The sequence below is a fragment of the Ambystoma mexicanum genome, chromosome 2q, assembly GCF_040938575.1.
Source record: "Ambystoma mexicanum isolate Mex_15411 chromosome 2q, UKY_AmexF1_1, whole genome shotgun sequence".
In the NCBI taxonomy this organism is placed as follows: Eukaryota; Metazoa; Chordata; class Amphibia; order Caudata; family Ambystomatidae; genus Ambystoma; species Ambystoma mexicanum.
The window spans coordinates 249557679-249582389 of NC_090924.1; the positions used below are offsets into that span (position 1 = coordinate 249557679).

The following is a 24711-nucleotide window of genomic DNA, read 5'->3' on the forward strand; positions in this document are numbered from 1 at the left end:
CCTTCTGAATAGAATCGGTAATGGCACTATGTTTGGAAAGTGCCGTGGCGTGTGTAGCGTTCGTTTGTACAAGCGGTCCGACTGCCGTGAACAATGTGGTCATTGCTATTTAACATAGCACTTGCCACCTGCTGGCTGCGCTACTTCTTTTGTTGTTTTCCTTTCCTATGTACAGCACTTTATACCCCCCCCTCGCACTTCTCCCTTCCCGCTCCCCTGCACTTGTGCGTTATCAATGTCACTGGGCCTAGTAAGATCGCTGTTTTTTCTCCCTTGTTCCCCTTCCTTGACCTGTCGCGCTCTGAAACACGTGTATGAGCGCGATACAAATAAAATATCAATATGTTGGTTATCCCGCGGCAAGCGTCTGGTGGTCTCTCAGCGTTCAGCTCCCTTTCGCCGCCTCTGCTTTTCTGCCTCTTGTGGCTGCTGCTCAGCTGCTCCACATATTTCCAGGCTTCAGTGGCGTCTAGGCGGCCTTCCAGTACCTGCGAACGGGCTGAAGCCTTCCGTTCCCTTCTGGCGTTGTCACAGCATACACTCGCTTGCAGTCCGCTCTCTTCTTCCCCATCGACAAGCTGGTTGGCTCCACGGATACCGACCCAGCCCTGTAGACCCTCCGTGAGCACAGTGAAGCAGTGTTTTCCAGCCAGCGTCTGCCTGTCAGCTGGTCTGCTGGTTTAAATCTCCCAGCATCAGGCTTGTTGCAACAGCTAAAGCGCAGCATGTGCTCCTGGCTCCCAGTGATCTTCATTACTCTGCTCATCTTCTTAGACACAGTACTCTTGTTTTCAGGGCAATAGTAGTCTGTTTCTAATAACTTGTATGCAAAGTCTGAAAAAGAATTTGTGATTTTAAGAGGCAAGTCAGTTCTTGAAGACTTGTAGGCGGACTTGAAAGGCAAGTCAGATTTTAAGGACTTCAATACAGATCCTGTGAAAGTGTTTGGAGTACCTTTCCTAGGTAGGTGAGGAGAGGTATGAATATATGCCATTAAGGCATACGGAATGGCAGGGGGATCCGAAAAAGGGGGATGACATGTCTCGTCGGATGATGTCATAACAGCCCCCAGAGGGCTGCCCCCCCCCATGTGATTCTCCCTCATATAGTCGCCCCCAGGGTCAGGATCAGGTAGCGGCTACAGTCCCCTGGCAAGATGGGGAGAGGTCACTGCCGGGAAAGGAGTGACGACACCATTGGATTCATCCCAGTCCCTTCTTCAAATCTCATCTCCCTCTTATGTGTAGGCTAACAGGGTTGGTTTACAGATGGCGCTAGAGTACCTACAAGCGAAAACTAAAAAAGAAAAAAAAAAAAATGACGCCACTGATGCAAATAAATAGGGCAAGAACAGTATATCAGGGTTTAGGAGACCAAGCAGGTGTCTTAAATAAGCAGATGTCTCAAATAAATATGGGGTGAGGAAAGATCTAAACAACATTTTCATGTCTCCATTTGCTGAATTAGGTTACCTGAATGACAACTCTGGGTGACTGTGAGAAATACCACAAAGGAATACCGAAGAGGCTCATTAATGCAGTTTTGGTTTCATATGTCTCAGAACACCGGGTACTCAAAATGCTTCCACCTAAAACAGAAAGGAAAATCCCACGTCATTTCGAGCAATTTAATGTTTTCTTAAATCGATAGGAGTAAACCAGTTGAACAACATTTGCATTATATAGGTCAAGTCAGTATTTGTTTTATTTAGTTTCTACCCGATAGTTAATGAGAGCAAATATTAATATCACACTGTGAAGACATAATGAGAATGACAACACCATGTACAAATTATCCATGAGATGCTTTTGCGTTGCTCTTTCTGGTTCTCCTTTTTGAGTAAAAAAAGCATGCCATTAACGCAATCCTATGGGTTTTTGGTGGTGTGCGCAAGGCCAGTTACACAACATGCCATGATCGTACTGCTGAGGGATCAGTAAGCTGAAACGCTGCATGCACGGATCTTGGTACTGTGAAGCATGTGAGCCAACATGTAGAGTATGCAATTACCCTGGTATGCCATGATGGTGGCCCTTGCAAAGAATGCACATTAATACACAGTATGTCAAGATGCCAGGGAACAATTGCTGGTACCAGAGGCATCTGTACTGATACCAATATGACAGGTAGTCATCGAGTCTCAATAGTAGTAACGCACTAAGGAGATACTACGGCCAGAGGAAGTGCAGGACAAGTTATCATTTGGCACCTTAATTCTCAAAGTAGATGTATAATATATGTAAATATACCTGCTCATGAGTGAAATCCTTTGTTTGGTACTAAATACAAACTGGGCCTTCATCCTCTAGTTCTTTGCATAACGAAAAATTGGTTTGTTCTTATACAGAGTTACACAATGAAGACCAAAAACATCCCATCGCAGAAAAGCAGAGGTGGAATTATATCCACCGATTCCTCTGCAAAAAGTACTAACTGCCCATCCAAATCAAATAAAGCATTTTTCTTTGAGTGAATTTAAGAAAAGACTTTCCTTTAATATGCCACTACCTTTTATTTTTTTACATTACAATGGCAAATATAGAATTCACAAATGTCTGGAGACTTGGAACATACAAAGCCAATAGGTTGCCAAATTTCACATACTCGTTTGGGAAGTTATTTAAAAAGCTGGAACCAATACATCATGAACTGAAACTGGCATTCCGTAGACACATTTGCATTTCATAGGTCAAAGAAAATTCAGGTTTCCACAGTTCAACTGTCTGTACCATCAATCTTCTGTGAAGATTGTGACCAGAATATCTTGTCATCTGCAAAAACTATGAAGCAATACAATTTTTGCATCCTGGTAAACGGAGGAGTACAACAATGTAAATTGTCTTTGAGAAGGCATTTTTCCTTTCCTAAACATACATCTTTATAAGTTTACCCTTTCCAAGCTGTGCTGCTGCAGCAACAGCATCGTTCAAACTTTTTTATGACTGGTTAATGACTTTTTCCTGCACAAGACTAATACATATTGGAATTGTTCCTACAAGGTGTTTGTGTGGGGTAGGGATGGAATAACGAGAGTGAATCCACATGCTAAAAAGCACGTGAAAAACAAACGTGCTGCTACCGATTGGTTGACTATCAAGAGGCTTTATTTAATGCAGCTCAATGACTATTAAAGTGGAGGGCCTGGTTCCACATTGCTAAGTCAATATACAAAGTTTAATTAAAGAAGCCCAGCTGAAGAAGCTACACAACATACCTAAAGTGCTGGTCAGTGATGTCTGAACATTTTCCATTAAAAGAAACAAAAATGAGGGTGGGGGAGTAACTGGGCATGTATTTCTCAAATGTTCTTAAATTATAAACTCATAATGCCAATCCTGCTCTTTGTGGCCGTATGAGTATCGTGGGAAATGAAATTGGTCAAGTAAAGGTGATCATTTCTATTAAACTACATGTTCAGCCATAGCTGAGTGAGCAACAAAATAACTTAGTACGATATTATATATGTAAGGTGGTTCTCCCAAGGAAAAAAGGGGAATGGCGAGAGTAAGCTACCTGTAAGAGTCCTGAGCGATGGATACTACACCTTAACCCACACATGTGCGAATGCAGACCCGGGGGTCGGGGTGGGGGCAGGGGGATGGTCTAATATTTGTGCTATGGGCTGTCCAGCCCCACTGGGCAGCTGCCCTATGTTTTGTACCAGGCCAAATAAACAGTCACAGCCCGATAAGATTTGGATGGAGTACAATTCCTTTACATAACCATTTCAAAGAACAATAAACACAATTCAGCGTTCCAAAGTTTTATAGATGATACATTACATAGTATAAAAATGGAGGAACAGTCTTACAATATCATTGTACGTTCTTAATTCAATCTCCAATGGGTGACCTTCAAATTTACACCAGTATGACACTGGAAGATAGCAATACCCTTCATAATGGGATCCCACTAAAAGCTGCTTACCGTGTGATCACTAATTACTTAACCATAGTTTCATTTGTACAAAAATCATAATGGGCTCCCTTTAGATGGGAGAACCCCAGCACATTCTGTAGCACATCTGGTAAGTAATCAACTGCTTTGCAACCAATAATTACTTGTGATAGCACTTAAACATACATGTGTCAGGACCCTAACACTTAAGATGCACTGGTAGCCTGTTTGGTGAGCGCATAATATGTCACTCATAATAACCCAAACACTCTTTTACATTTGTGTTTCCATGACAAGAGGGATCACTAATATTGTGCATGGCCAACCCCTTGTTTTACTACTTGTGAGGTACATGCTGAAAGACTTGCCACTTAAATAAATAGCCCTACCTTACTTCTTGGGGAACATGGGTGAGCATTACACATTACACAATTTAGCCCTCTTTCACTTCATGGGGTGCTTTGGCACACATGGGCCCACACATGAGAAGTAAAAATTCTTTACTTCATAATGTACCTTGCCTGGTGTGCGTAATATGGCCAAAATTTGCTAACTAAACACGTTTTACTTCACGTGCGGCATATGGGAGCGGGCTTTGGTCACATATGTTAAATAAACACTTTTTACTTCATGAACGGCATATGCGAGTGTGATTGGGTCACGTTAGCTAGATAATCACTTTTTACGTCATAAGCAACACTTGTGAGCGTACCTTGGTCACATTTGCTAAATAAACACTTGTTATTTCATAAGTGGCATATGTGAGCATGATTTGGTCATGTCTGCTAGATAAACACTTTTTACTTCAGGACACTTCCCCCTCCTATGCCGGCGAACATCCAGGCCCCCTCCTGAGGTGCGATCATCCCTCATAATAGCCCCTATTGGGTCCCGGGAAGTATGGGCCTTATTTTCTCCTGGATATGTCTTGAAACCCTGCGAGGAATGAACTCCACGGATGGGGAGCTCAGTGACCTTATCTGAGGTGCCAATTCAGGCGGGATGCCTGGCGGCAAGCTCTTAGCTGACAAGAGCGGCCATACTAGTTCTCTTCCATTGATCCGCAGTAAGACCGAGAGGGCCTATACATGTGCCGCTGACCCACCAGTCTATTCAAATTTAACCCCCACCCTCTAACTCTGCTTAACCGGGAGCCTCCACAATACCTTGCTATTCCCTATACCCTCTCTGACATATCTCTTCATTTAGGAAGTACGTAAGACATTGACAAAATCCACCAGAGCAGCAGCAAGAACCGGGAAACACAATGGTTTCACAGTTCCAGCAGGCGGCTCTAAGCCGCTGGCTCAGTGTACGTTTTCTCTCCTACCTCCTGTCACTGCGAGGGGATGGGAACACTACCGTCAGCTACGACTGACCCATAGAGTGCTTGAACCTATGGGCGCTACCAGCCCGAGCTGGGCTGCACACCGCACTCCGGTGCTCGCTGCCTCGACCCTGATAGAGGGGAGAGCGCAGCCCACCATGGTGCTCCCCTTCGTGGACCTTGTAAGCACATAGGTCTTGGGCACCACGCTTGCTTGTCCGGACGCCTCGCTCTCTCCCCCCAGCCCGCGCTGGGCTGCCGATACCTACAAAGATGGTCCTGTCCACCTGTTCCCCAGTGCGGTGAGACAGTGACAAGATTTTTTACTATTATCGCCCCATCTACGCTGCCAATCCCCCTATGGACTGCTCATACCAAGTCCTCCCGCGGGCCATGGAAGAGAGGCGGCCTGCCGACATAAAAACAGGACTGAACTTTCACTTATGAATACCCCTCCTTTCTATGCAAATGAACTCCCACGTTGAAATGGGCGGGGTTTTACATATAGCATTTGTAATCCATATCACCGTTTGGGTGTTGACATGTGATTTGCAAAATGCGCTGCGCTGCTTCCGGACTTCTACTTACCGTACAATGACTTTTTAATTCATTTGTAGTAAAAAACCATTTGGGAATAAGTTGTCTTGGAGACACTATGCTTGTGAGGAGCTCTGCAGACACCACAACAGACCTAGTAAAAAAGCCAGACTCTTCGGGTATCTACTGAATTAAATGCTGAGGAGAGTGGAGTGCTGCAAAGCCCTCTACATCCTGATGTCCTCCAAATAGCAAACCAAAGAGCAGCGGAAAATGGAAGATTATACTGCCGGGAAAGCACAGACTCTAGCCCGAGAAACAGCTAGCAGAACACTATGCGTGGAAAGCGCTAAGTAAGGGAGATGGTCAGCAGGGGATATTCCCGACACGGCAGGAGTGTTGGAGCGGACCATGGTACAGAATTCAATGCAACAAGATGAACGTGGGCTTAACCATAGATACAAATGCTGTGGCATTGAAAACTGACTATCCAGCGACGACTGGACAATCTGCTAGATTCAGAGAACTGGGTGCAAGAAAGGCGACATTGGAAGACCAATCACAGTCCCTAGAAAAGGGGGTTTAATTGTTGACAACCTCCTTAACATATGCCATGGTCCAGTTGGAAGACCGTGAAGGATGATGGCGCTGCAATCAACCTTTGTATTCTTGGGGTGGATTCGGAGCTGAGGCACCATTGTCTGCATCTGTGGAAAACCCGATCCATCAATTTCTAACAGAAGCGTAGCTCCCAGAGATTTTTGTTGTCCAGGAAGCCCTATAGATCACCCAGTCCCAGAGTTCCCCCCCAAAGGCTCCACAGCCTACATATCAAATTATCACAACCAAGGGGCACCAATTTACTATAACTGCAACAGAACCACAAGAAATGTGCCTAAAGTGTGCCATGTTCAGATGTTGAACTAACTGGACTATAACATGGACAAACCCTTAATTGCACCTGAATACCGAAATATGCCAAGCTGAGAAGGCGAACTTGAAGATGCAGCACTTGCCCCCTCCTCCAGTGCCCTTGCCCCAGTGGCCGATTGGTTGATAGAGGCACATAAGGCAGCCTAACGCGACAAAAAATGGGGGCCTGGGGAACTAGAGGGTTGGGCATGTGGCAAAGTGAGAGCTGAACTGGTTAAAGGTTGGTGTACATGACATCACTGCAGTGATCCTACTGGAACTCTATGCCTGGAGAAGAATGCAGACCATTGCAGACTTATATCGCGATGGCCGATTATGCACTAATAACGTTCATCATGCATGCAGACCAATCTAAGGATGAGGGGTTGCACCATGTCTGACCAGAAAGACCACTCTGAATTCATTGGGTGTGGTGTTTTGTTCAAATTTGATGGTGGCATAAAGAGCTTTGGGCTAGGATCACAATGCCAAAGCTGAAGTTGCACATCATCAGTGCACCGACTAAATCTCCCATGGAAATGCATGAGTTGGAACCTCATTAGGCCAGAGTCGAACAGCAGAAAATATATAAATACACCCTCCTGCCCTTCCTTCAAAGACAGGCAGGACATTTGCTACAGTTGAGAACCTGAATAAGCAGAACCGAGACCGATTCACTGGAGGGAGAAGGATCATCAGATAACCCTTTGATCAAACAGTTATGGACTGGGACTGAATCAATAACACTTGACATCAGTATGGCGGATAGCAATGGGTTCAGTGCCCTCTAACACAGTAGACCAGGCCTCGCGGTCGTTCTGATAAGGACTCTAGCGAAGGTCAGTCGGTTTTGTAAAACATTTTTTAATTATTTTCATCACAAAGTGCTGTGGTTTATACAACATGTTTAAAATCAATAATGAATCATAAAAATCTAAAGACAAGAGACAAATGAGAGACAGCAACATCACTAAAATGGTTACATTTCATATACTACTTTCAATATATCAAACTTTCTTATTCAATTTATTCAGTAATTTCATTCAACAATTTAAGTAAACCAGACAAAAATCTTGATAATACAGCCAATGAAACCTAAGCACCATGTCTAAGGCGCTGCTATAATATTTAGTTTGATGGATTTGTTCACTTCATGGCATCAATATCAAAGAGTGACCCCTCAGAGCACAGACCCTGGCAAGAGAATATCAGATGCTTCAGGGTTTCTTGTTTATCATTGCAACCAGTAATGACAAAACAAGAGGCATTGCAGCATGCAGACGGGTCCATTGTAAGCTCTGCTTGAATGCCCCGTTCAGAGTCCCCATGTAGTGTTCGTTTTGCTGCTTTTCCCTAGAATTTTGATTCCCCGCATGCATCAGCCATGCACGAGGCCAGGGATTGTTCATTCTGCGCATTGCCAAAACTGAGTGGATTTGGAGTCCAAGGCTGCGCCCATTCGCGTGGCCAAGATGGCAGCACCCTTCAAGTTGGCTTGGAGACGCAGCGTCTGAGGCCGGTGTCGGCTGGTAGCACGTGTCATCTAGCGGACCTTTGAAGCCCGATAAGTATTGCAGCAGGATTGGGGGAGCCTCACCGTGGGAGAGTTCCACCTTCCAGAAACCGTTATCGAAGTCTTCAGAGGACCGGAGCAGAGCATGCACTGGGTCCTTCCGGATGAGATCTGCCGGGCGGCATGTAGCCAATCTGCTTCCCCCACTGGCTATTGATCCGGATGGCTGCCGCACACACGAGCGCGCTCCAGCGCCATTTTGCAATAAGCAATATGGGGCTAACTAGCTCTCCATCCCTCCACGGCGAATGCTTACTGATTAAGGGGAGCAGAGGAGGGATCCTGCGGCCACGACCTGACACACTTTTAAGGCCAGGGCTGTACCTGCTCTGGCTGCCACACTTGCCTGCACCTTTGCTAGCCTCAATATAGAAAAACACCCAGGACTTCTATAACAGCCCTGCCCCCGGGAGGTATGAATCCTGGTCCCACTATCTCTGCTGGGGCCCCCTGCGCCTCCTGGGCTGAGTGGTGTTGTGCGACCTGAGGAGTGAGCTGGCCGCACAGAGTAGGGAGCCCTCATCTCTCGGTACGTTTCTCTACAGCCCTGCATTGAGGTGGCTTTGAAGCCAAGTGATGCCCCGGAGGTTGATACTCTGGCGTCTTTGGACTGCCGGTGGCTGCCCTAGCTGCTGATCACCGATTGGCCGTCTCACTCCTCCGACTGACTGGGCGTGTGTGGGAGGCTTTGTAGTGTGGAGCGCCAGAAGAGGTCTACCTTGGCCCAGAATGTCCAGGCCCCAATTAAAACTGAAGTCTGGGGACATCAAGGCACTGCTCGCAATGCAAGATAATAAGCCCAAGTCGGCACAAGCGATGCAGTCCGAGATCCGAGATTACGAAACAGGATCCCTTAAATATGCTCTGAAGTGTCAAACAAGAAATTATGTTGGAGAGCAAAGCCTCGAGCGATAAACTGTCAAATCTATAGCGGAAATTAATACTTGCACGCTGGCTTTGGAATCAAGAGTGGACAGACCACGGTGTGCGAGCAGGCGCACGACCAAGCAAAGCTCCTGAACCGGGTGGTAGGCCTTGAAGAGCAGATTGAGCTGTTCTGGATCAAGGAGGAAGACATGGAGAATAGATCTCGGAGAAATAACATTAGGATACATGGCATCCCTCAACTGATTCAAGACCAGGAACTGGTCTCCAACATTCAGGACTTGTTTCGCTCCCTGCTAGGCCCCCCGGACTATTCTCAAATCTCCCTGGAAAGGACGCACAGGATTACTCCTCTCTTAAACAATGCTGAGAGCTTTTGCCTGATGTGCTTACTAGCGTGAACTTCTTCCAACAAAAAGAGGAAATCATGGCTGCAGCGAGAAATCAAGAAACTGTTGTGTTCCGAGAAGCCTCTATATCTCTTTCAGGATTGTTCGCCCTGTACCCTGGCAAACAGGCATAAACTCAATGTGGCGACTGCTTGGCTTCGCTCCCAGAGTGTATGGTACAGATGGGGGATTGCATGCAAGAGTTCCGCAACAAACATTACTGCATAGTCTCAGAGGACGAAGCAGTTGAACTGATGGGCTATCCCATGGAGGAGCGGACTATTGATGTAGCGGGGGGCCAGAACATTTGCCCGGCACTTGCTGAGCCCATGGCGAGGAGGCCAAAAGGGAAGAGAGTGGGGTCGAAGAATCTGCCTTGGAAGAAAGGCAATGCAGCGCTGTTTGATCCACACTGAAAGTTGCAGCCAATCGCTGCACCTGTTTGTTTGCGTTGCCATAGGGCACTGTGACTTGTTGGCCAAAAGGGCTAAATTTGTGGTCACATTTTGGCTGGCTTCGTTCTCAGTTGACAGTATGGGACATGCAGAGTTACTCTTTTTGTGGGCAGTCGTGGGGAAGGTTTGCCGTAACCATTTGTATTGCAGGAATATGCTCTTGCCATGATTTTTTGAAGTTTGGAGCTCATTGTTTATTTGTTTGTCGTCAACGGTTTTATTCTTATTTTGAGTTACACGATTGGGTCAGTGCACAGGTGATATGACCATTAGACTCAGCTTGCAGCTTATGTCAACGGGCAGCACAGCGATTCTTCGTTGCAGGCTTGCTTGAATCTTTAATGGCAAACCATGATCTCATTCATCAGGGACTTACCTCCCCTATTAAGAGGAAGGCAATGTTGCATAGGTTGTCCTCACTAGAGGCTTCTGTGGCCTTTCTCCAAGAAACACCTCCCGCCGGGCAATGAATCGCGCCTTTGCTCCAAAGTTTACCCTCTGATCCACTTAGCTAGTAGTGGTCATAAAACCTGTGGGGTCGCCATACTGATTCAAAAGGGTGCTGCCATCAAAGTGCTAGACCCGCTGCAAGATGGGGAGAGTAGGCACCTTCTGCTTGCTGCTCTCAATGGACAGAGGGTTACCCCGACATCGGTTTATTCCCTGAATGTTAATGAAGACGCCTTCTTTGCCTCTTTTGCCGAGGTTCTGGCAGGGTTTGCCGACAGGCACTTATTAATAGGTGGGGACTTCAATTGCGTGGTGGACCCAACAATTGATAAATCGCTCCCGCCCCACTTCTAAGGATATGAAGAACTTCACGGAACAAGGTTGTCGTACTGTGGATCATTTGCTCATTGCAACTTGGCACTTTTTTCACCCCAGTGAGCAGGAGTACACATTATTCTGCATTTGACATTGATCGTTGGATGACTACAAACCACCTACTCCTACACCCCACTAAAACGGAAATCATGGAGTGCGGCAACACCAAGCTTCTCCCCCACCCTTTACCTTGGCCCACATCCATTGGCCAACCACCCACCCCTCTGTCACAGTAAAAAACCTTGGATGCACTCTGGACTCTGACCTAACCCCCTCTCGCCAAATCAACAACATATCTAAGTCTTGTCATTACCACCTCAAAACTCTTGGATTCATCTTTCCCTACCTCTCCTTTCCTAACAGACTTGACGCTGTTAAATCTATTGTAATGTCGAGACTGGACTACGCTAACTCTCTTTATCTCGGAGTCCGGGCATAGCACCTCATTAAATTACAAATTGCACAAACCGCTGCCGCCAAAATGCTACTAGCACTGGGCCCAAGAGACCACACCTCTCCAGCTCTCAGAACACTCCACTGGCTCCCAGTTGGACAAAGGGCCCCTTTCAAGACCCTGTGCATCACCCACCGAGCAGTGCACAAGACCGGCCTTCAATACCTGCAAGACAAGCTAAAGCCTTACCTCCCACCGCACACTCTAAAATCGAGCTCCACCCTCCTTTTAGTGATACCAACCACCAACTCAGTCAGGATAGGAGGATCCTCGTTCTCAGCCTTGGCCCCCACTCTACGGAACTCACTTCCACCCCACATCCGACACACCGAGGACTACTTGTAATTCCGCAAACTACTAAAAACGTGGCTCTTCCCATAACACTGATGACCACCCAAAGATGTGTCCGAACCCCCCCGCAATCCAACAACGAAACACACAAGGAAGCTGTCCTACTGGTGCTCACCCATATATGATATGATAGGATAGAATGGATGTATTAAGAGGGAATGATTGCAATGAATCGAGTTGATGGATGGACTAAACGGAGCGGGTGGACACAGTAAATGTCAGAGTTGATAAAGAAAATAAGGTGTAACTGGAGTGGATGGAACAGATGGAGTGACTGGAGCGGATGGTGTGGATGGTAGCAACGCCTGTTCCCCATGTTGTAGCCATACATCTGTACCCCTATATATGCTATCTACCTGTATCGCCATGTAGATCTGTATCCCATATATACCTGTATCCACTCTGTCGCTATATATCTGTATGTCACTATCTACGTCCCCACCATCCTGCTCACGTGCCTGGTCTCAGGCGCTTTTACTGATAAGCACCATATCACACCACTATGCTTACTCTCTACTATACACCATCATTCAACTAGAACACATCTATACCCCTGATAATTCGGCCTACCTGTTCACATACGAACACAACCCCATGATCACCTCATCACCCTAATAAAACGCAGCTAGCTGAGCACATTCCGGCTAGCTGTTCGCATAGGCGTTCCTCAGGCCCAACGCAGCCAGAACCCAGTCTGGGTGTCCACCCACCAGACTCAACACATCCAACTGATTTGCTCAGCACCACACCTAGCGCTAGGAAGCAGCTATCATTCAACAACTACACCAGCTGCACACATATCCGGTGCACCCACGCACCATACGACACACACTCCCTCTCTCTACTGACTTTCACTACGGTTCCCGAGGGCGTTCAACCTACTTTGGCTTGAGGTCATACCAATGATATACAAGGCGCTATATAAATGCCATGTAACCTAACTTAACAGTTCACAGGGGCCTATCTAGATTGGATCTGATTTTGGTGTCTAGGGTCCCTGATCCTGGAAGAGACAGGGATAGCGATCCTCCCTAAGGCCCTCTCAGATCATGCCCCAGTTAGATTGAGGCTAGATCCTGGTGCCACTGCTCCCCCTTGTCCTCCAAATCCCTTTGGAGGACCAGCAACTTTGTTCTTTGGGATGTGGCAATGAAATCCCATATAGAGGAATCCCCGGCCAACTATTTGAGAAAACGATACAGGTGAGATGGGCATCCACTTGATACGTTGTTTGCTTGTGGAAGTTAAAAAAAAAAAAAAAGAAAATGTACACATACAACTCGGCTCCTGTAGCTCACTCCGAGTTCTCTGGCTGGCGCAACAGGCTCAGGAAGCACTTCTGGCGGAGAAGGGGGCCCATTCTATCCTCCTCACAAAGCATTTTTATTATTCAAAGGGCCACAAAGTCAATAAAGTCTTAGCTTTCAAATTGCACAAACAGGCATCTCCCAATTTTATTGGGGCCCTATGGGATAAATCAGAGTGTTGAATAATCACTGAAGCTGGGAAACTGGGGTCATGGAAGAGTACTTTTGTGCAGTTTCAGCTAAGCATCAAGGGGACCAAATGCACACCCATCTCTTCGTAACTCGTGCAGCCCTTCCCACTATCCCTGGGGACATTCGGGAGGCTTTAGAGGCCCAGATAACTGAGAAAGATGTGGTCCAGGCAATTCAAGTGCTTCCAGCGGGCAACACTCCAGGCCCAGACGGGTTCTCAAGCAAATCTGTCAAATTCTTTGCCCATGCCCTAATCGCCCATCTCACTAAACTGTTCAATTCCTTTCTTGATACAGAGAGGGTGACTGACTCAATTGCAGTGTTGGTTACTTCCCGCTTGTTGAAGCCAGGTAAAAACCCTGAGGATTGCGCTGCTTTCTGCCCTATTGCGCTGCTTACTGCCCTATTGCGCTGCTTACTGCCCTATTGCGCTGCTGAACACAGACGCTAAATTATATAGCAAGGTGCTTGCCTCTAGGATGAGTGACATACTCTTGCTATTAATCAATGATCAGACAGGGTTCATCAGTAACAGGGGAGCTTACAATAATATCAGGAGAGCGATAGATCTCAAAGCCCTGCCCACCTCCCGATCCCAAGAGAGACTCAATTGTATCCTTGGATGTGCATCGCGCCTTCGAAATACCTAGAGCTGCTGCTCCCAGCATATGGGTTTTGACCGAAGTTCTCTAAACACATAATGGCTAATTTCCAATTCCCCTCCACAAAGGTAAAAGTAAATGGCCAATGGTCCTTCTCAAATCACCCTTGAGAAGGGCACCAGGCCGGGATGCCCTTTATCCCCCCTGGTGTTCACTCTCGCTATGGAGCCGCTAGCTCAAATGACTCGCCTGCATCCTCAGATCAAGAAGGTGTAGAGGCTCGAAGCATAAAGTAGCGTTTACTTCAGTGTCAGGATTCCACATAAATTACTCGAAATCAGTTGGATTGAATATCACTGAACCGCCGGAAGTTATAGACACTCCCCTTTCCCTGGCCAGATGGAGAGGTTTCTTACTTGGGAGTTTGTATCACGTCTTGCTATGAATCTCTGATGGCAGCCAACACCCCTCCATTATTGAAAGGAGCAAAAGGTCTACTGAAGTGATGGGATTTGCAAGATATCTCATGGCTAGGTCGGATTAATGCTCCGGGTACCTGAGCGGGACCTCACAGATCTTCAAAAAGATATTGGGAAGCTCGTATGGAGACACAAGCCCCCCCCCACAAACATCCGCCCCCATGTGGGTTTCCTGCAGGGCTCCTCTCAGGTCCAAAGGTATGGGTGGCTTTAACATCCTTTTGTTCAGCGGTATTTCCGCACCTCCCAGTTGGCCCGATGCTGGACTGAGCCACTAAAGAGAACATCCCAAAATGGATCACGAAAGACGACAGCTCACCCTTCACACTTTCCCACCTTCCGTTCTTCTCCAAATAGGCCAAGCACTACGCTCCGGGCCTCCTACCCACCAAAGAAACCACCCTATTACACTGCGACAAAGCCTATAGTCAACAGGGAATTAGACCTGGTTTGAGACCTTTAGCCCCACTCTTTCAGAACCCAGATTTCACACCGGGATTGAATAAAAGGGCGTTTAAAGAACATGGAAGCGCTAAACCCACCTGAGACCGGAGAACTATAAAATGATGGGGTCCCCCTTTTCTTTGCAGTGCAAGGACAAATTTAGCATGCAAGAAATGGAACGTTTTCACTACTCTCAAATTCGCCACTGGATCGCAAATTGAAAAGTGAATTTGGTGTAGACCTGGACCCCAGTGGCCCTGGAACTACTTGTTAGAGATGGGAAATATTAAAAGAAAATGTCCTCACTATCACTTGCAAGTGCATGCATCCCCGAATGACAAACTCCCATACAGGAGGAAATGGGAAGCAGAGCTGGGTAAGGACATCTCGGTGGAGTCGTGGCAGCGTATCTGGTACATAAGAGCTCCCGCTGCACTCAAGTAAAAGAGGCCGCTTTGAAACTTTGCTTTGGCTGATACTTTTATTTTATTGGCATATGTTTTATTTTAAACCCTAACCATTTTACAGCTTCACAAAATCACAATAGTAAAAAGAAAAGAGAAGAAAAAAAGTAAGAATTAAACTATCAGGTTATTAAGTTTACAAATATTAAAATCGGTATCTCAGAGGTGTAGGCTCACAAGAAAGAATTCCTTGCACTTAAACTAAATCATCTAGAAACGTGGTGATGCTAACGTCATTTGCATAAAGAGTAAATCATTACACTTGCATGAATAGATCTTCTAGGAGTAACATCAATGCAGACGTACAGTACAAGTTCATTACGTATAGTGTGTTAGTTTAAAGAAAGTTCATTACACTTGAGGAAATAAATCATCTAGGAATGTTGTCAGTGCAAACGTCATTTTATAGCTTTCTCCTTTATACATGAACTCGCACCAATCTAGGAGGCTCCTTGAGGGTGTTATTGAAATTAAAAGCCCAAGGTGTTTGGTTCTAAATGATCTGGGTTCTGGGCAAGACAGGGTTAGATGTTTTAATGACTCTTCCTCAGCTTTGCAGAGTCTGCAGACTCCCATTCCATTATCAATCTGTTTCCTCGAGTTCATAGTCGGAAGCAGATTCATCCTGAAGCACATAAAAACTACGCGATGATGGGTGCTACGAAATTTGTGCAGATATTTAGGTAGGATTTTCACTGCTCTTACATTGCAATTTAGGTATGCATGTAGCTTATATTTGGATTTTTCTGATTCCGTTTATATCTAATCGCAAAGCCATTGTTTTTTCTTTGCTGCATCAGGGTTTGATTCAAAAGTTTTCAGCAGTATATTGGACTCATCGAGGATTGCTTGGCATTGATGGAACCACAGCCTTTGTACCGAATCACTTTGGGTTGTCTGACTGCATCAAGGATTTGGAGTCGGATAGGTGGGTTAGGCACGATAAGCTTTGGAATAGAGAGAGCCTTCCATGCAACGATTGAGTGGACTGAAAATAACCCCAGTTCGTGCCTTATTATGCATATAGGCACACATCTTCTCAGGTTCAGGATTTTTTTTTCTCCAAAACAGACCTTCCTGTGAGGCCCATTCCTTCCATGAAAAGGAAAGAGCTGTTTCGGCTCCATATGAGAGGATCAGAACTACTTTCTGTCTGTAGAATTTTAAAGCAGGCAATAGAGAGAACTTTCTATATCTTTTATGTATTATGGCTCCCTGGGTAGCAAGATTATTTTGTCTTTGATCTTAACTCCAATATTCGTGGTTTATCACATATGCTCTGGTTTATGTTAATCCCAAGATACCTCTCCTCACCGATTTGGGACATGATCTCCGTTCCCAGATACCATCTGAATTTTTGTTGTTTCTTTTTGCCTCTAGGCTTTTGTAACACCATTACTACAGATTTCAGAGTGTTTATTTTTAGACCATTTCTTTGGGTGTACAAGCCTAACGAGATCAATTTCTTTTGGAGGCCAAAAGGGGTCTGGTCTACGATGACAACATCAGTGTATAACATCCAGCCCACTGCATTCCCATTTATTTTTGGGGCGGAAGGCATAATCTGTTTTTAGTGTTTCTTTTAAATCAGATATTAATAACTTAAATAGTTCGGCTGCTAATAGGCATCCTTGTTTTAGGCCACAAAAAGTAGGGATCTTTTTAGTTGGCAGACCGTCTTTTTTCAATCTTATTTTGATAGATGTATCTCTGTAGAGTTCTAATCTGCGCCAAGATGTAGTCAGGGCACTTCCATTATATCCTTTTTGCCCTAAGTAGTTCTTGATTCACGCCGTCAAAAGCCTGCACAAGATCCACAGAAGCAATGTATATTTTAGTTCCTTGCTTAAGCAATCTTACTTTGAGGACATTCAGTATGAGTAGGTTCAGAATGCATCCAACGCCTTTGTCAAAACCCGATTGTCTTGTATCGAAGTGGTCGGAGGACAAGACCCAGTCTTTCAATTTGGTCAATATTAAGGATACAAATATTTTCTCCAACACATCGAATAGAGCTATTGGACAATCATTTTTGGGGTCAGATCTCATACCCTTTTTGAAGATGGGACTCACAATAGCTGTCTTTTAAGAGTCTGAAGAAATCCTGTCGAAAAAGAAGATCCCCAAACAGTACCAGGCAAAAGACAGCCGAATCTTTGGTTGCCTCTTTCAGCATGGAATTCGAGAAGCCATCCGGACCAGGAGCGTGGGAAGTACTGGCTTTGTTAATGAGTGGGATAATATCCTGCCTGTTGAATTCTACTTCCAAGAGGGCGGGCGAAAACAAAGATTTGTGGTGTGCATCAGCAGTTACCTTACCAAAAAGAGACAAAGAAGTGTATCTAGTCATCTTCGTTCACTGTGTTTTTCAGGGTTTTTTGATTACCGGCTACTTCATTCAACAGCCACAGGGATCTTGAATCGTTTGAGGCCAGGATTTCCAACATATGTTCTGCATCTTTTTGCATGGTAATTCACTTATGACTTTGTAGCCAATTTTTGTTTTCGCTTTATCATCAAGATTTTTTTTTTTTAATGAACTCCTTGTTGTGCATTTAGGGTTCTTATATCCTTCCGCATTTCACGTTTCTTTTCTGCAATTTGTTTGTCGTATATGTTTCTGGGAGTAAACCGTGTTTTTAGTTCATGCACACTTATCGTAGTAAAGTTGCTAAACAGAGTATGGTAATTAGGACCATTCGCCAGTTCTTGTAGTGCTTTTTTTGAGGGTCTTGTTAACTCTCCGGACATCTTGCACCTTCAGTCAGAGCCGGTTTCTGCCTGGACCTACTATGATAATCATGTTCCCACACCTCCGCCTTTACGTGGTTTAAAGCATGCAAGGACAGTTTCACCATGTCGTGGTCACTATGGGCAATTTGAATTATCCTTAGCGGTTAACCAGAGAGTGTACATTGTTGGATACAAAAACATAGTTTAGAGTGGATGATTGGTTCCCTCTTGTTAGGGAGAAGTCTCATCTAAGGCTAATTTCCCTTACCTATAGAGTCCCCCAGCAGCTTTGTTGGATTTGAAGGGTTTATTTTTTTCTCCTGCTAGGAGTGAGACCCTTTTTTCCCACTCTTAGACAGATTGCTAGTGTGTGTTTTAGGCTATCTTGTGTGCTTATGGTCTATGGGGTATTTCTCACCCTCATAGGAATCATCTTTTTAACATGTGTGGTACACAGCACCCTCTGTGCCGTACCACAGGGGTGTCGTAGCAACCCGCAAATATAGACTCCATAACCTGGGACTTACTACTGTCTCCAAGGGCATGTAAAGTCCCCATTGACTTTACTAGTCAATACTTATGAACTAAACCAGTACAACCCATCTTACTATGGAAGTACTGGAAAGGGTTAATAGTTTTTCCCCCCCAACGTTCAATTTCGAGGGGTACCGTACAGTCCCTCTCTTAAAAGTTTCTGGCTGGTGGCAGTGGTTAATACCTTAAATATTCGACCGCAATTATTTCCCTATGGGATTTTCCAATTTTTTGGGGCTACCACTTTTCTGACAGCCTTTAACATACCGCCGGTTTATTTTGATATTAACTTTACTCTGGTAGGTTTTTATTGCCAGAACTTTCATAATATTTCTTTCTCGTGTCTTTCTCTGTAATCCTAAACCAGGTCAGGGATCCTTTGTTCGTCCTTTTGGCGGGCTTCTGCACAGAAGCCCTCCTTTCGCGCCACTGAGTCTGGGGTAGACAGGCTGTGTGGGAGGGGGAATAGGCACCCTGGACAGGGTTGCCTAGGCAACCCAAGTCGCACTCTGCCCTGATAGGCTGGGGGGTTCTCCCGCCAGGAGAGCCACTCGACTGTGGGAGTGACAGCTAGGCTGTATGAATGGGGGTCTTGCTGCATAAAAGCAGGGTCCTGAGGACTGGAGGACAAGACGTTGCCACTGGAACTAAGAAACTGAAGGAGAGAAGCTGAAGACATCTGCAACGACTGAACCACCGGTGAAGCCCTGCTGCAGGTCCTCACCACTTTCCTCCAACGACTTGAGAAGATCTTCCTCTGAAAGAGTCTTCTTCCCTTGAGCTGGTGGGGCCAACCAGTTTGTCAATCGCCTTCCAGGACTTGCCTTGGTCGAATCGCCAGTGCCCTGCACTCGGAGTACCGGACAGCCAGGCACCCGTCCACCAGGACCGCGATTTAAAGGAGCATACCTTTTATTCGTTTTGGCAGCACTGCGGCTGGTTTCATCCCTGGGCATGAAACCAGCATCACTGGGCATCACTCGAACCTTCCTCCACGACGAGAGTCTCTTCCTCTACTGGATCTCCCGAACTGCAGGAACTACCACCACCGCAGAAGCCTCTTTCACTTTAAAGGTACATTGTTCCGCCAGGCCTACAGTTTTGTTGAATATCGCTAAAGGTGTTTTAAATCCTTTACTTACCTACTGGGTTGGCCGCCCTTTTCATCTAACATTGTCTTTCACCTTCTGCAACCGCCTTTTCAAATCGTTAAACAAAGACTTGACTGCAGCTACTAGAACAGTTTGATCCTGGGCACATTGCCTTGTACCGTTGACGCTGGCACAGGCTTATTGACTCTGGCTAAATCTGTTACAACTGCCTTCTCTAGATTGCTTCTCACCTAGAAATGTGTTGGTGCACCTAGCTCTTACAAGCACCTTTTTCCTTCCCCTTTTTAAACTTGCGAAGTGCCATTTTGCTCGGTTTTCACCTCAGTATTGCATATGCTAAAGTATTGCCTTGCCTAACTTGTTCATAATCTACTTGGGAAGTGTTGTTGGTGTGTTAAAGAGTCTAAACCTATATAATTTGTCCTTTCCCTCCCTTCCGAGAAATTGTTAGAGTGCCATTTCTGCTTGGTTTACAAAGCCGTTTTGCTCAGTTTTCACTCTTGCTCAAACTTGTCTACAATTTAATTAGGGAGTTGTGTATAATTTTCTTGACTGATTTAACTTGATTTAATAATAGTGATTTGTGTGTGAACATTAGAGTGTGTAAAGTAAATATATATATTCTTTTTGATACCAAGCTTTGGTCAGTGTTTCCTTGTTCCATAGTACTGAAGCCCTAATGTGTAAACCATGAATATTGCTCATCTCCCTCTTGAGATAAGTCTGACTGTTTAGCCACAGCTACCAACTAAATCTTTGTGGTACAGACTGATTCAAAAGGGGATTTATTGCATATACCTGTAGTCTTAATCTTCTGTAGTGCTCCCTAAGGGAACTGCACAGGATTGTGCCTAACACCTCTTCTCTAGGTTGGAGCCGCTGGAATATCACCAGGTGTTTGTCCGTTCAAAAGAGACAGATTTCGCTCTTTAATTTCTCTCATCCATTTATTTACTCTCGAGTATTTCTTAGTTGACATATTTTTCCCCCTCTACCAGCGATTCAACAGCGAGATGACCCAGGCAATTCATATTTAGGTCACCAGATAGAATTAAGATCGGATCATGTTGTATCCTACAACTATCGAACGTCGCCATGACATCCTCAATATAGCATTTGTCTTGCCACACCACAGGATTCCAATACAGATTTAAGATAATCATACTGGTGGATACATTGCCCATCATTTTTTTGTATTTTTTACTCCAACACCACCAGTTGCATATAGTGGTTTGGGTTATTTTTATCAAGAACCTTCATGCCTAATCCAGATTTTATCACTGTTAAAATGCCAGAAGGTGGTCTTTCTTACTGATTTTTTTCTCTCCTGGATTTCACAGTAGTGAACATCCTTCCACAAGAGTCAGGAATGAGATCAATGTTTCTTGAAGGCAGAGTATATCAAATTCTTTTTGTTTCACGCTCTCTTGATGAAAAAAGATGTTTGAATCTTCCAGTATTCCAGCTGCCAATTGTTATTCTTCCTTCTATCAGGGGTTATGAACATTATTGCAATTTAATTTGTATTTAGGGACTTCTATAACCATCCCCAATTCACCTCAGTAAGGAACTTTTGTGCTGCTATGTGCCTTGAAATTTATTTGCCTTTTGCTCTCGGGCAAACTCTTCTTAGTAATTTTCAAACTATCAGTGGGTTTTGCATCTTATCTTCAGAATCTTTGAGGTCTTGAGGTAGAATTCCACATGATGGTATCATTCCATCAGTCGCGTCGATTCTTGCAATATCCCTGGCAACTGCACATTTAGTATCCATGGTTTGCCGCGTCGAGAGGATATTGGCTCTCTGAAACGCTACTTCTTCAGATCTACGTTCTCTTATGTCGAATCCTAGAGGCCAAAGCGACTACGCTTCTTCCAAGAGCAGAGATCGAATCATTTTTGAATCTATATGAAGACTGGTACATTGGAATTGTTTAGAAATGTGGGAATGCGATTGTTCCTATGTCATGAGATTCCACACTACGTAGTCTGGGTATTTCACGGAAACGTGACTCCCCCGAGGCTTCATAAGATTCAGCCAGAATACTCTGATCAATGCTGGCATGGTTGTGGTCAAGTAGGTACCTTGGCTCACATGTGGTGGTCCTGGCCAGATCATGCAGGCATATTTGGAAGGGATCTGTTCAAAACATCAGGACATTACAGGCAGGTTTCTGTTTTAGCGTCTAATAGAATACCAAAATGTACCCGCACCTGGGCCCACTTTGTTGACTTTATTCGGGAGGGCGAACATACCCATTTTAGGCAGTTATTGCTAAAAGCCATGTCTTTGGAATGAGGGGTTCGGGAGACACCCGCAAATGTACATAATGCTATGTTTGAACGCTATCTGCAATTTGTGCCCTTTAGCTGTGTTGTGTACATACAGAAGTGCTCCTGGCATGGGAAGCACCCTGCTAGCTCGTCCAAAAAGTATTAACAGTGAAACACCTTGCTTCACCAGCCGGGCCACAAAGCACATGTGCAAACGTGCCATTTGTCCAATAAAGCCTGCCACTGCCTGTCTAAGTCAAAGATCTTAGTGTGACAACGAACTTAGTGTGAATAAAAAACAATACGGCATCGCCCCTACGCCCACACATAGGAGCCGCCACCGGTAAGCATATTGAAGATCAAGTGACACCATCCTGTCTTGGAACTGAAGGGCCTGGAGGATCTGCGAGACAGTGACCATTTTGAATTCGTATTTTTTACGGAGGAACTCGTTCAAGTGCCTCAGGTTCAGGATGGGGTGCAGTCCTCATTCGTGGGAACCAGGAAATAGGTGGATTACCAACCCTGGCATAATTCCGCTACAGGTACCTTCACCACAGCACCTTTCGCCAACAGGAAAGAATCTCCTGTAGAAGGAGCACATCTGGTTCTCTGAAGAGAATGCTCTCTCGTGGGAAAATCTGGGGGTATTTGTAAAAATGGGAGACAGTGCCCTTGGGCCACTGTCTGTAATGCCCATTCATGTGTTAGGGTGAATTCTCAGAAAGGACCCACAGCAACTTTGCTAGATTTTGAGGACTTGATTTTCTGAACCTGGAGAGAGTGAGACCCTTTTTCCCCACTCATGTATTTTAAATGTGATTTTGAACACGATCATTTTGGTTGTGGAGTCTGACAAACTTCATAGGCATCTTTTACATTGTGCATTACAGCATCTTCAGTGCAGTGGCACGGGGAAGTCTTTCAGATTTCCCAAAGGTTGAAATACCTTCTCTTGGATAAACTACTGTTTCCAAGAGCAGTAAAGTGAAATTGACTTTACTTACATTTGTAACTTTTTAGACCCAGCACACACTATCTTACAATAGGGTGCTGAAAGGGTTACTTAGTATCCCTTTGTCTAGCTTCTCATGTAACAATTTGTTACCCTTTTCTCACTGAATGGCTGGTGGCAGTGTTTTACTTTTAACTACTGTGGTGTGCATTTACCGTGGGCTGCGGTCTCAGCTGCAGTAAAGCACCCAAGGGTGCCATTTTTGTCAACATGGTCCTGGTTGTCTTTTCACCATTTCTTTGTGGAAAGGTCCTTCTTGAGATTTACTCTGTGCGCCAAACCCAGTTTGGTGCCTTTGTTCGCTTTGCCTTTGGCAGTATTCACGAGTGAAGCCCGCCTCTGGCTCCAGGGTGTCTGGGGTGGCCCGCAACTCCCTCTGCTTAGTCTGCGAGACGACCCAAATGCACTCTGTGATGATTGTTCGGCAAGGACTGCCACCCTGCTGAATGACAGCTAGACTGGAATTAATGGGAGAGAACTGAATAAAAGGCAAGGCTTTTGGCTTGGAAGGCACTGGACGAAGGAACTGAAGAAGAACTTGAAGAGGACGACTGCTGCAACTCCTGGACCGTTGGTTTGCCCGGTGAAGCCCTGCTGCTGTGCTGAAACACCAAATTCGTATCAACAGAGAAGCCCCTGCAAGGACGACTTCTCCCCTTCAGTTGGTGGGACCAATCAACTTCAAAGTAAGCCACCTGGACATTCTCTCAGAGCTGGTTGCATTTCCACAGAGTTGCTGCTGGAAACCGAAACGCCAGGGAAAGGAACACCAGATTATGTGCGTTGCTTTTAAGTTGGCCAAGAGCTCCAGGAAGATCCTCCGGACTCCCAGGAAGCAGGACTGACTGAGCTTGGGCCCCACTCAACAGAGTGCAGGACCCCAGAAGCAAGGAAAGTCCATCTCAACAGCCCAAAACCGCAGTGTTGCTATTTGCAGTAGTCCCGAGGAGCTGAAAGACCGAAGGGCCACTTGTTGGAAAGATTGTCGGTTACGAGCAGTGACAGTCCCATTGCAAAGCAGGAGTCCCCAGAAGTCCTCCCTCTTGTCCCCATGACTGAGGCCCAGGAACAGTGAGATCTGCCGAGTTGCACAGGAACAGAAGTCATCTGCTGCACTTTTTCTTCAATACAAAGGTACTGTAAAGTCTGAGAGAACTTACCTCATTTAGAGTTGTTTACATCATCTACTACTCGCAAGTTAAAATAGCTTGTGTCCCTACATTTGATTATTCTTTTCCTCAAAGACTTCTAAAACATTGTTCAAATACTTTTCTACTTACCCACCAGAAGTGCTTCATCCCATATAAGACTTTTGCCAATTGACTTTGGCCTAGACCATTATACTGAATGACTGCTTAGTGGAACCAAAGTATTTGCCTGCTTAAGAATATTTGTGGTCGAGGGGGGGCGTGGCTAGACAGTGCGCCATGCGGCAGCGACTGCTGTAAGCTCTGTGTAGGGATGCCCGTTCGCGTTATCTTATGGCACCCTGAAGAAAGGAAATTAACTTGGAAAAGCAGTCGGAAGGTGCCCTGACCTAGCGGTGCTCCACAAGGAGCACTTTTATTAGCAGAGCACCGCCATTTGGGTTCACTGCTTGGAGACCACCAGCATACAAAATGGCGGGCAGACTCCAGAAACCTTGTAGTTGAATAGGCGAGAGCAGATGAAGGCACGGAGCGACACAGAATGGATGCAATGAGGCTTTGGAGATGAATGGTGGATGAGGAGAGTGCTGGCCAAGTAGCTGAGGTCCAGTACTAGAAGTATGGAAAAAGAGAATGCGGATCCTGCATGACCTGAGGGGACTGCTAAAGAGCGACACCCCCAGAAGAAAGCACACCGATAACTGATCTCTGTTACCTTAAACGTGAACTATGCGCCTAGGATCTAATGTCACCAGAGATCCTTGCCCACTGATGAAGGATTCATGTTCCTGCGATAAATAGT

The 24711-nt window shown here is 45.5% G+C and overlaps 1 protein-coding gene across 10 annotated transcripts in view; it reads right to left on the reverse strand.

Moving 5' to 3' along the window:
* SUN1 (Sad1 and UNC84 domain containing 1) overlaps positions 1–24711 on the reverse strand; it is a 1235850-nt gene that overhangs the window by 314471 nt on the left and 896668 nt on the right. For all 10 annotated transcript variants that reach the window (XM_069647232.1, XM_069647226.1, XM_069647231.1 and 7 more), the window contains one exon: positions 1473–1588. In XM_069647232.1, the coding sequence (XP_069503333.1) occupies positions 1473–1588 (116 nt within the window). The remainder of the gene's footprint in view (positions 1–1472; positions 1589–24711) is intronic.